The sequence below is a fragment of the Saccopteryx leptura genome, chromosome 13, assembly GCF_036850995.1.
Source record: "Saccopteryx leptura isolate mSacLep1 chromosome 13, mSacLep1_pri_phased_curated, whole genome shotgun sequence".
NCBI lineage: Eukaryota > Metazoa > Chordata > Mammalia > Chiroptera > Emballonuridae > Saccopteryx > Saccopteryx leptura.
This window is the reverse complement of record NC_089515.1, coordinates 44945484-44958548: the sequence shown is the minus strand read 5'-3', so window position 1 is coordinate 44958548 and position 13065 is coordinate 44945484. Positions and strand designations below refer to the sequence as shown.

At 42.8% G+C, this 13065-nt stretch overlaps 1 protein-coding gene and 1 non-coding gene across 3 annotated transcripts in view; both read left to right on the top strand.

Moving 5' to 3' along the window:
• The window catches only part of TICRR (TOPBP1 interacting checkpoint and replication regulator), a 54349-nt gene that overhangs the window by 8864 nt on the left and 32420 nt on the right, over positions 1-13065 (top strand). For both annotated transcript variants that reach the window (XM_066354818.1, XM_066354817.1), the window contains exons 4-7: positions 1067-1301; positions 2200-2329; positions 8509-8648; positions 9161-9373. In XM_066354818.1, coding sequence (XP_066210915.1) covers positions 1067-1301; positions 2200-2329; positions 8509-8648; positions 9161-9373 — 718 coding nt within the window. The remainder of the gene's footprint in view (positions 1-1066; positions 1302-2199; positions 2330-8508; positions 8649-9160; positions 9374-13065) is intronic.
• Positions 9953-10084, top strand: LOC136385176 (small nucleolar RNA SNORA42/SNORA80 family). The gene has a single exon (XR_010747778.1). It is a non-coding gene; the product is annotated as a small nucleolar RNA SNORA42/SNORA80 family (small nucleolar RNA).

The following is a 13065-nucleotide window of genomic DNA, read 5'->3' as shown; positions in this document are numbered from 1 at the left end:
GCCTTTTGAATAGGACTGCCTATCCAATTAAAGGTGATAGTTATTTTTAAGCTACCAGCAAATTCCTTACCTCCCCCCCTCCCCTTAAGTGAGAAGCCGGGAGGCAGAGAGACAGACTCCTGCATGTGCCAACCGGTATCTACCCGTTGTGCCCACTAGGGGGCGATGCTCTGACCATCTGGGGCTGTTGCTCGGCACCTGAGCTATTTTAGTGTCTGAGGCAAGGCCATGGAGCCATCCTCAGTGCCTGGGGTCAACTTGCTCCAGCCGAGCTATGGCTGCAGGAAGGGAAGAGAGAGAGAGAGAGAAGGGGGGGGAGGGGTGAAGAAGCAGATGGTTGCTTCTCCTGTGTGCCCTGGCTGGGAATCGAACCTGGGACATCCACATGCCAGACTGATTACCACTGAGCCAGCTGGCCAGGGCCCCTTACCTTGCTACATGTCTTTTGCCTTTATAACCTCAGAAAGCTTCTATCTTCTGAATCCCACTGGGAAACATTCTAGAGCAAACCTGAGCAGTCATCTGAATAGGTGTTCTGAGAGTTATGAGCTCTGATGGAAGGAGCACCCAGAGGGCAGTCAGGTGATCTGGCTCAGGTCCCCTCTCTGCTGCTAACCATGTGATCTAGTATCTCCTTTAGTGGCCCTATTGCCTTGTGGTTAGGAGCATGGGTTTGGAATTCATACCCACTTCACTTCTGCCTCTTACTAACTGGGTGACCTTAAACATGTTACCTGTTCCTCAGCCTCAGTCTTCTTCTATAAAATGGGAATGATAATCATTTTTACCTCAGAATGGTTGGGAAGGTTCAGTAAGTTGTAAGCCTACAAGACATGCTTAGTAAGTATTCCTGGTGACTTTAGGCTTTTCTTATTTGTGAATTGAGGAGTTAGGATTATACGATCAGTAAGTTCTATTCTAGCACTAATATCCATCAAGTCAGTCTCTTCCATATTTTTTAACGTTAATCATGGTTGGGAGGAACTATCATTGCCTTTTACTGAGCTACATTCTCCTTTACACACATGTCTACAGTATTCTCAACTAACTAGAACTTCTTGTGTAGGTTGTCAGTGTGGACCCTGGTGAAGGTTGGCCCCCCATCACCGGAGTTATTTCCCCCCTCTCTGCCAATGCTACAATTCTCACTGTTTTCCGCATGGAGGAGGCTGAATTTCAAAGACATCTTCTCCAAACAGCTGTGGCAGAAAGCCCCCAGGATACAGCTTCCCTTTTTCCTGAGGTGGTGGACGTTGTGTTGACTCAGCCTCACAGTTTACTGGAAGATCCTGCGACCTCTGGTAAGTTCTGACCCGGCAACTAACACACCCCAGCGCAGTGGTTTAGTCTCTTCCAGCTTCAGAATTCTTTTTTCACTGTGCTAATAGGAGAACCCCAATATCTGTTAGAAACAGGTAAAAGCAAACTGTAGTATTTCAGGCAATTTAAGTCATCATTATTCATTGAAATCCTGAAGGACTTCTGAGGAGGCCAAAGGCTCTGGGAAACCAGTTTGAAATCCAAGGCCTCTGATGAAGTCCAGTTTGTAACATATTTCATGCGGACTCCACGGAAGACTGTTGTGATTCTGTCTGCCTTCCAGTTCGTGGCATTGCTACTTAAGCTAGGTAGATAAAAATCAAATTAATTTGATATTTCTTCCATGTATTCAACAGATTTATTGAGTGCCTGCTACATGTCAGGCACTCATCTAGGTATTGGGAATACATCAGTGAACAAAATAGGCAAAGGTCTCTGTTCTCATGGAACTGACCATTTAATCAGGGGAGACAAGACAATAAAGTAAATTAGGGAATTATATATTATATATAGTACATTTGAAAGCAATAAGTGCTATATAATAAACAATAGAAAGGGAATGGGCATGTTAAGGGGTGGGAGGGGTGCAGTTTTGAACAGCCTTGTTGAAAAAGCAGTATTTGAGCACAGACTTGAAGGAAGCAACAGGGAGGGAGCATACCTCATAGAAGCCCTGGGCCTGGGTGTGCATTTCCGAGGAGCAGTTTTCATAGACACAGAGGCCTGTCCAAGTTGGTGCGGATGAAGGAAAGTAGTTAATGCTGCCGCTTGGTGTGTCGTTGGTGAGAAGGAGGGCGGTCCTCAGCAGGAGCAAGCGTGGGCGTTCTCCACTTGGGTTCTCATGCCTCCTTTATTCCCTGTCTGCTCTGGCCCTTGTAGCTCCTCCCTGTCCAGAGTGGGCCCAGCAGGAGCTTGGCCGCACCGTGCCCTGGAGAGCTGCTGTCGCTGAGAGGTGGTTTCTCTTCTCTAATCTTAGTGGCGCCAGTTCACATTTGATGGAGTCATTTTGGTAAAACTTTTTTTGTTCCCCCTCTGGGTATTGCTAATTTTATGAGTACAATTCAATATGTTAAAAACAAATTACATAACTGTGATGACAGGTAGGTACTAGACCTAGCAGGGGATGACTTTATAAGTTATATAAAAATGTCTGACCACTACGCTGTATACCTGAAACCAATGTAAAATAACATTGAATGTCACCTGTAATTAAAAAAAAGAATTCTGGCCCTGCCCGGATAGCTCAGTGGGTTAGAGCATCGTCCCAATATGCAGAGATTGCTGGTTCGATCCCCGATCAGGGCACATACAGGAACAGATTGATGTTTCTATCTCCCTTCCTCTCTTTCTAAAATCAATAAATAAAATAAAAAAGAAACAAAATGTAAAGTTAAAAAATAAAAATAAATAAAAGAATTCTGGGAAGCAAAATTAAAACCACTGGGATCATATTAAAAACCACTTCTACTGGAATTAAATGAATTGCAAAGTTAAATGAATAAATAGGCCCTGGCCAGTTGGCCAGTAGTAGAGCATCAGCCAGACGTGGGATATCCCAGGTTAAATTCTCAGTCAGGGCACACAGAGAAGTGACCATCTGCTTTCCCCTCTCTCCCCTTCTCTCCCCCTCTCTCTCCCCCTCTCCTCTCCTCCTCTCTTCTCCCCCTCTCCTCTCCCCCTCTCTTCTCCCCCCCCTTTCCTCCTTTTCCCATCTCCTTTTCCCCTTTTCTCTCCTCCTCTCCTCTTCTCCCCCTCTCTTTCCTCCCTCTCTCCCCCTCTTTCCCTCCTCTTCTCCCTCTTCCCTTCTCCCCTCTCTTCCCTCTCCCCCCCATTCTACCCCCACTTTCCCCACCTCTCTTCCCATCCTATAGCCATGGCTTGATAAGCAAATTGCCCACCCCTCAGGATGGCTCCCTGGAGCCTCCACCTCAGGTGCTAAAAATAGCTCGGTTGCTAAGCAGTGGTCATAGACGAGCATAGTATCACCTATAGGGGGCTTGCAGTGTGGATCTCTGTTGGGGGGTACATATGGGAGTCTGTCTCTCCTCCTATCAAAAATAAAAAGAATAAAACTAATTACAAATGGTGAGTATTGTTCAATGGGTATAAAGTTTCAGTTTTACAAGCTAAAGAGAGTTCTGGAGATGGATGGGGGAGTGATGGTAGCACAACATGATGAATATACTCAATACCAGTGAACTATGTACTTAAAAGTGGTGAGGTGAAGTGGGTATTTTACCCCCTTAAAAAAATTAGAAAAAATTAATTAGAAAAATAAAATGTAATCTCTAAAAATGAAAAATAGCCAACTTGTATAATGCAGCTAAATTTATACTTAAAAGAATTTATAGACTTAGACTATCTTTTAAAGAAAAAAATTAAAAACCAGTTAGCTAGCCCTGGCCAGATAGCTCGGTTGGTTGGAGCATTGTTCAGATGAACAACAGTTGTGGGTTTTATCCCAGGTCAGGGCACATACAGCAGATTAATGTTTCTCTCCCTCCCTACTTTACCCCCTCCCTCTCTCTTTCCCACTTACCTCTCTAAAGTCTATTTAAAATAAAAATTAGCTAAATGTTCAACACAGAAAACAGTACAAGAGAGTAAACCAAAAAATGAAAGAACAAAGGCACTAGTAAAGATAAGAATAAAAATGAATCAAATAGAAAACAAATGATAGAAATAAGATAATTCTTTGAGAAATCAAAGTTATCTATAATAAGATTGAGCAGTTTCTAAAAAGACATAAATAAACAATATTAGAAATGTAAAAGAGCAGAAATTCAAAGTATTTTTTGTTTGGTGTTTTTTGTTTTGTTTTGTTTTTACAGGGACAGAGAGGGATAGACAGGGACAGACAGACAGGAACGGAGAGAGATGAGAAGCATCAATCATCAGTTTTTCGTTGTGAGACCTTAGTTGTTCATTGATTGCTTTCTCATATGTGCCTTGACCACGGGCCTTCAGCAGACTGAGTAACCCCTTGCTAGAGCCAGCGACCTTGGGTCCAAGCTGGTGAGCCTTGCTCAAACCAGATGAACCCGTGCTCAAGCTGGCGACCTCGGGGTCTTGAACCTGGGTCCTCTGCATCCCAGTCCGACACTCCACTATGCCATCGCCTGGTCAGGCAAAATTCAAAATATTATTGATATAGTGGACGTTTACTTCTCCCCAAAGATAGCCAGTTGTTACAACTCTTTTGTTAAAAGACAATCTTTTATTCACTGAATTACTGTGGTACCTTTGTTGAACTCAGTTGACCACCATTGTACAGGTCTGATTCTGGATATAGTCTAGTTCAGAAATTATTTTAACAACACATTGGAGTCTAAGTCCTCTCAGCTTTGTTCTCCTCTTTCCTCTCCATTCCCAGAATTGGTTTCACTATTCTGATCCTTTCTATTTCCATATAAATTTTAGATTTAGCCTGTTAATTTCCACCAAACAGCCTGCTAGGAGTTTTGATTGAGTACATGCAGTCTATAGATCAATTTGGGAAGAATTGAACTCTTAATAATAATGAGTCCTCTGATTCATGACATGTTACAGCTCAAAAAGGCTAAGAACAAAACAGGTTCTCCTATGAGGTGAAAATTCACCATAAACTGTGGTATAGTATTGCTGTAAGGATCGACAAGTGCACCAATGGGACAGAATAGGGAGCCCAGAAAGTGACCCACACACATATGGGAACTTGGCATATGACAAAGGCAGCATTTATTTTTTTATTGTTTTAAGTGAGAAGAAGGGAGATAGAGAGACAGACTTCCACATGTGCTCCAACAGGGATCCATCCAGCAACCCTCATCTAGGGCCAATGCTTGAATTAACTGAGCTATCCTCAGTGCCTGAGGCCAACAGTTGGATATACCAAGCTATTCTCAGCACCTGGGGCCAATGCTCAAACCAATTGAGTCACTGGCTGCAAGAGGGAAAGAGAAGCAGATGGTCGCTTCTCATGTGTGCCTTGACCGGGGATTGAACCCAGGATATCTGCACATTGGGCTGATGCTCTATTCATTGAACCAACTGGCCAGAGTCAAAAGACAGCATTTATAGATCAGGGAAAAGAACAGACTGTTTAATAAATGGTGGTATAACAACTGGCTCTTCAGAAGAAAAATATTCAATTTCTATTTCATAGCATACACGATGGTAAATTCCTAATACATTAAAAAATGAAATCTGAGCCTGACCTGTGGTGGCACAGTGGATAAAGCGTCGACCTGGAAATGCTGAGGTCGCCGGTTCGAAACTCTGGGCTTGCCTGGTCAAGGCACATATGGGAGTTGATGCTTCCAGCTCCTCCCCACCTTCTCTCTCTGTCTCTCCTCTCTCTCTCCCTCTCTGTCTCTCTCTCGCCCTTTCTCTCTCCTCTCTAAAATGAATAAATAAAATTAAAAAAAAAAAAAAAAGAAATCTGAAATAGAGATCTAACCATAAGAGGTTAGATCAGACTGGGATGGATTTCTTTTTCTCCTTTTCTTTTATTGATTGATTTTAGAGAGACAGAGAGAGGAAAGGAGAGAGAGAATGAAGCATTCATTTGTTGTTCCACTTAGTTGTGCATTCATTGGTCTCGCTTCTTGTATGTGCCCTGATGGGGGATTGAACCCACAACATTGCTGTTCCTGGACGATGCTCTAACTGACTGAACTAACTGGCTAGGGCTAGGGATGGATTCTTAAATAAGACCAAAAATTCACCTGCAGAAGGAAAATAAGACTATAATGAATTTTAAAATTTCTATATGATGAAAAGACTTGAGCTGTAATTCATATAACCAACAAAGGATTAGTACCCAAATTAGTACAGAACTCCTAAAAATCATTTAAAAACGACAAGCTATCCAATATAAAATTGGTTTAAATACAATCAAATTGCAAAGGATGGTGTTATATAATATTTTTAAAACACTTACAGCATATAAAATAATTTGTGTTGGTGTTGATCCATATATATGTCTCTAAGTAAGACACAAATCTAGGAATATATCTGGGAGGTAGAGATGGGAAAAGTTTGGGGCTTTCTCTGTGTCTATAATGTTTAATTTCATTAAAAATAAAGATCTGGGCCTGACCTGTGGTGGCACAGCGGATAAAGCGTCGACCTGGAAATGCTGAGGTCGCCGGTTCGAAACCCTTGGCTTACCTGGTCAAGGCACATATGGGAGTTGATGCTTCCAGCTCCTCCCCCCTTCTCTCTCTGTGTCTTTCTCTCCTCTCTCTCCCTCTCTCTCTCCTCTCTAAAAAAAAAAAGAATAAATAAAAAAGATCTGAAGCAGATATGGTAAACTATTAAGTATTTAATCTTGAAAGGAGATAAATACCTATCACTTAATAATGCTTTCTCTACTTGTCTGTGTATTTATAAAGTTCAAAGTTCTAAAATATTAAGAGAAAGGCCCTGGCTGGTTGGCTCAGCGGTAGAGCATCAGCCTGGCATGTGGATGACCTGGGTTCCATTCCCAGTCAGGGCACACAGGGGAAGCCACCATCTACTTCTCCACTCCTCCCTTCCCCTTATCTCCCTCCCTCCCAGCCATAGCTCAAATGGTTTGAGCAAGTTGGCCCCAGATGCTGAGGATGTCTCCATGGTCTCACCTCAGGCATTGAAATAGCTCAGTTGTTGAGCAACGAGCAACAGAGCAGCTGCTCCAGATGGGCAGAGCATCACCCTGTTAAAGGGCTTTCTTGGATGGATCCCAGTCGGGGTGCATACGGGAGTCTGTTTCTCTGGCTCCCTGTCTCCCTGCCTTTCAATTAAAAAAAATTAAGAGAAAATAAAAAGGCAAACCCCCCACTTGTAAAGGAAACACCAGCCACTTAGGGAGACAGTCTGCTGCATGTACGATTCAACCAATGGTACTGTAACTTTACCCTATTTTTAAATCACGTGATATCAGGTAGTGGAAGATAGTGAAATACAAGTGATACATTTTTTGTCCCATTTTTGTGATTTCTTTAGTGACTGGTATTTAGCTCTAGGTGGAAGAGTGTTTAGTAACCAACCACCACTGTCCTATTTCTCTTATTAATTCCAAATTAGTTTACTGCAATGTGAAGGAATTATTCAGAAGTCATTGTGGCATTTATTACACTGTATTTCATCATCTTGTACTTTAATGTGTGGACACTGAGTAGAAAGTCACCATGGAAGTCCTGAAGTGAAACAGCTGCCATAATTAGACATATACCCGAGGACATGAAGAATCTTTATGAGCCTGACCTGTGGTGGCACAGTGGATAAAGCGTCAACCTGGAACTCTGAGGTCACCGGTTCAAAACCCCGGGGTTGCCTTGTCAAGGCACATATGGGAGTTGATGCTTCCTGCTCCTCTACACCCTTCTCTAAAAAAATGAATAAATTTAAAGTTTTTTTTAAAGTCAATACTATACATGCCTGACCTATGGTGGCACAGTCAATAAAGCATCAGCCTGGAATGCTGAGGTCACCAGTTCGAAACCCTGGGCTTTCCTGGTCATGGCACATATGAGAGTTGATGCTTCCTGCTCCTCCTTCCTTCCTTCCTTCCTTCTCTCTCCTCTCTCTAAAATGAATAAATAAAGTCTTTAAAAAAAAAAAGTTGCCTGACCATGCAGTGGCGCAGTGGATAGAGCCTTGGACTGGGATGCGGAGGACCCAGGTTTGAGACCCTGAGGTCACCCGCTCATCTGGTTTGAACAAAGCTCACTAGCTTGGACCCGAGGTCGCTGGCTCAAGCAAGGGGTTACTCGATCTGCTGAAGGCCCGCAGTCAAGGCACATATGAGAAAGCAATCAATGAACAACTAAGGTGTCACAACGAAAAACTGATGATTGATGCTTCTCATTTCTCTTCGTTCCTGTCTGTCTGTCCCTATGTATCCCTCTCTCTGACTCTCTGTCTCTGTAAATAAATAAATAAATAAATAAATATCTTTTTTTAAAAAAAAAGTCAATACTAGATACATAATGATTATTGGTTCTATGAACAGATAGTTTCTGCCCCTTAGTTTGTCCAAATTATAAATGAGAAAAGGGACCTTTTACCTCCTGAGCAAATATATTTTTGAAGACCTCTTTGGGGACATCTTTTGATTAGCTTATAAAAAGAGGATGAATTTTGTTGTTGTCGTTTTGTCTTAAAGCATTTTGGAAAATCGGAATTTCAGCTTTATTATACCAGACAACTTTGACTTGTTCACAGGTTACTGCAGGCTGCCTCGCCTCATAAGGAAGAATTGTCCAAGACTGAAAGTGAATTAACACGTGGCCTGTCTGAGTTCTACCTGAGAAGGTCGTGGGAGGGGTGTGCTTTGTCGAACCTGGAAGACGGCAAAAAGAAACGTAGGTGCTTACAAAGCAGATTTCTTGAGCAGTCTTTTTTGAGACTGTTTTAAAAGATTGACCTCATTCCCTAAAATGAGGTTGAAATGGTAACTGAATAAACAAGTTCTTAGTACAATAGTACAATTCTTCCTTCTTAATGAATAAACCATTTTCGTTTTTATAACAGAAATTTAAATACAACTTTGTGTGCCACTTACAAAATTATTTGTTCATCTCTACCTTGCCTTTTCAGTTACTACTCCATCTCACAGCTTAACAAAATTTACAATATTCTTATGTTGTTGAACATTTAATTGTTATTTTTATCATTATAAATAATATTGTGTGTGTAAAAGATTTGTTCTTTAGTGATTTCTTTAGCATAAGCCTCCAGGAAAAGTGACTACACCCTAAAGTGGGAAAAATAGCTCCTGGTATAGAATAAAAGTGGTGTTTTTTGTAACTAGAGCAGTTCTTGCTTCCCCAGGGGTGACATTTATTTTACTTTTCTGCCCACAATGTCTTGGTAGGAGGTGTCCCTCCTACTCCAGTGAGGCAGAAGATGAACACCATGTGCCGCTCCTTGAAGATGTTGAATGTAGCCAGGCTGAACGTCAAGGCTCAGAAGTTGCACCCCGAGGGCAGCCCCGATGCTACTGGGGAGAAAGGGGCCCCACAGCCAGTTGGCGGAAGAATGGGCAGACCCGGAAGCAGAGGCAGAACAGGAAGTCCCAGACCTAAAGGTATCCCCTCTTCCATAGCGTGTGGTGTCTGAATCCATGCGTACTCCTCTGTACCGTCCTATTTTTATAAGTTTCAGTCTTATCCTTTAGTTAACGAACATTCACAATAATGCATATTATTGCATATGTGTTTCATGCCCACAAATGTGTTATGGGGGAGCACAATAATTTTTTTTTTTTTTGAGAGAGGCAAGGAGAGAGAGAGAGACAGGGACACTGAGCTGCTCTTGTGTGTGCCCTGACTGGGGAATTGAGCCGGCAACCTTTGCGCCGGGATGATGCTCCATCCAGCTGAGCTGTCCGGCCACTGACTGATTTTTAGAGAGACGGAAAGAGAAAGGGAGAAAGAGGGGAGAAGGAAGAAGAGCATTCATTTGTTGTTCTCCTCAGTTGTGCATTCATTGGCTGCTTCCTGTGTGCCCTGACCAGGAATCGAACCCGCAACCTTGTTGTTTCGGAATGACACTCTTAACCAACTGAGCTAACCAGCCAGGGCTGGAGCACAATAAATTAGTAAGATAATGTCCTCTCCTTAGATTTATGACCCTGCTACAAACAACAGTAATCAGCAGATATAATGCATAGGTTTGCTTTTATGGCAGGCCTGTCCCCCTGAGTCTCATAGTGTCCCATGGTACAGAGAATTGTGGCCTTGAACTGTTGCCTGGCCTCCGCCTGTAGGCTGCAGGCACTGAAGTGGGTTGCACAGTGGAAGGAAAGAAATCAGCAGCTATATATAGTACATATAACTGGAACTAATAAAACTAATACATAAGAGTTGAGAATCCACAACAGAAAATACTTGCTCGTTTGGGAAGTAAAGACATAATAGGAGTCGAGAAAGGAAAGGCCAGACCTGGGCTAGAGCAGGCTGAGGAGGTTTCTAAGGAGCCAGTGGAGCCCAGGTTAGACTGTGAAGAATGAGCAGAATGAAGGTGTGGGAAGGTCAGAGAAGAAAAGGATGGGGCAGGGTTAGCATGTACAAAGTCACAAAGAAGAGCTGTGGTTGGCTGGAAGACACGTGGTTAAAGAAGTTTGATGTGTAGGAAGAGGGAGGGAGAAGTTCATGCGGAATCTAGGGCTAGGTTGTGGAGGGCTTCCAGAGTTGGGCAAAAGACTCTAGTCCAGTAGCTTTTCTTTTCCTATTCTTTTTCTTCTCATTTTTCATTTACTTTTTAAATGGATTTAAGAGAGAAGGACACACACACACACACACACACACTGATTCATTGTTCCACTTAATTATGTAGTCATCGGTTGATTCTTGCATGTTCCCTGACCTTGGATAGAGTGTGCAACCTTGGCATATCAGGATGATGTTCTAACCAAATGAGCTACCCAGCTAGGGCTTTTCTTTCTTTTTTGTTTTGTTTTTTATTCAGTGAGAGGAGGGGAGGCAGAGACAGATTCCACCTGACAAGCCCACTAGGGGGTGATGCTGTTCCCATCTGGGGCATTGCTCAGCAACTGAGCTCTTCTTAGCACCTGAGGCAGAGGTCATGGAGCCATCCTCAGTGCTCAAGGCCAGCTTGTTCCAATTGAGCCATGGCTGTAGAAGGAAAAGAGAGAGAGAAGTGAGAGGTGGAGTGGTGGAAAAGCAGATGGGTACTTCTCCTGTGTGCCCTGACTGGGAATCAAACCTGGGACATCCACACTCCGGGCTGGCACTTTACCACTGAGCCAACTTTCCAGAGCTAGCTTTCCTTTCTTTTTTAAAAAATAGATCAGCCTGACCTGTGATGGCGCAGTGGATAAAGCATCGACCTGGAACACTGAGGTTGCCGGTTCGAAACCCTGGGCTTGCCCAGTCAAGGCACATATGGGAGTTGATGCTTCCTGCTCCTCCCCCCCTTCTCTAAAATGAATAAATAAAACCTTTAAAAAAAAATAGATCAATTACAGTCTGTTTCTCTCTCACTTTTTTTTAACACAGAATTTTTTTTAAGTTTTTTTTTAATTTATTCATTTTAGATAGGAGAGAGAGTGAGAGAGAGAGAACTGTTTATATCTTCCTTGTGATTGTCTTTATAGTCATTTTTAAAATTTATTTATTTTTACAGAGACAGAGGGATAGATAGGGACAGGCAGACAGGAACGGAGAGAGATGAGAAGCATCAATCATCAGTTCTTCATAGCGGCACCCTAGTTGTTCATTGATTGCTTTCTCATATGTGCCTTGACCGCAGGCCTTCAGCAGACCAAGAAACCCCTTGCTCGAGCCAGCGACCTTGGGTCCAAGCTGGTGAACTTTTGCTCAAACCAGATGAGCCCGTGCTCAAACTGGCGATCTCGGGGTCTCGAACCTGTGTCCTCAGCATCCCAGTCCGATGCTCTATCCACTGTGCCACCGCCTGGTCAGGCTTTATGGTCATTTTTAATTTATTCCTAGTGACTTTATGCCTCCAACTTTGTTTCTCTTGGTATTAATATAACTACGTTAGCCTTCTTTGGTTAGTGTTTGCCTCAATATCTTTTCTATTCATTTATTTCCAGTGTTTCTTTGTCATTGTGTTGGGTATGCCTTCTTTTGGGGCGGGGTATGCCTTTTATAAGCACATACTTTTTTGTTTCCAAAATCCAATCTGACAGTTTCTGTCTTTTAACCAGTGACTGTATTTGCAAAAGACATGTTTATAATTATTATGATTTCTAATCAGCTGGAGTATATTTTTGTGCCTTATTTTGTGTTCCCTATTGTTTTTCTTTCTAGCACGCTTTGGGTTCATCCAGTTTTCTTTTTTTATTTTTTATTTTTGAGTGAGAGTAGGGGAGATAGACAGACTCCTGCATTTGTCCTGACCAGGACCCACCTGGCAACCCCCATCTGGGGTTGATACTCTGCCCATCTGGGGCTATGCTCGCAACTGAGCTATTTTTAGCACCTAAGGAAGAGGCTCCACAGAACCATCCTCAGTACCTGCTGCTGATGTGCTCTAATCAATTGAGCCGTGCCTGCAGGAGGGAGAGAGAGAGGAAGAAGGGGGAAGGAGGGAGAAACGGATGGTTGCCTCTCCTGTGTGCCCTGACTGGGAATCGAACCCAGGACTTCCACATGCTGGGTGGACACTCTATCACTCAGCTGGTTGGCCAGGGCCCATCCAGTTTTTTTTAATTCTTCTCTTTCCTTCCTATTAGGTTTGGACACTCTATATAGTTTATTTCTTTTCCATTAGTAGTTACCCTTAAATTTATAACATGTATACTTTATGGGCAAAGTCCTTTGAAATTAATCACTGTCTCTGCACTTTCTCAACCCTGACTATTGACTTTGTGGATCAGACAATTGTCTGTGGCCAACAGGATGCAGAGCAGCATCCCGGGCCTGGGCCTGCTGTGTGCCCGCAGTGCCCTCCGCCTCCCCACCAGTCAAGGCAGCCCCGACATAGCCAGAGGCCCCCTGGGCGGCCAGTGGAAACCCATTGCTTAATACATTGACTTCAGCTGGGTTTGATGATCAATTTGACCTTTTAACTTCATTTATTTACATTTTTTTCAATTACAGTGTACATACATTATTAGTTTTAGGTGTATAGCATACTGATTAGACATTTATGTAACAATACAAAGTGACCGCCCTGCTCAGTCTAGTACCCATCTGACACCATACATAGTTATTACAATTTTATTGACTATATTCCCTGAGCCATATTTCACCTCCCGTGATTATTTTTGTATCTGGAAATTCATACTAA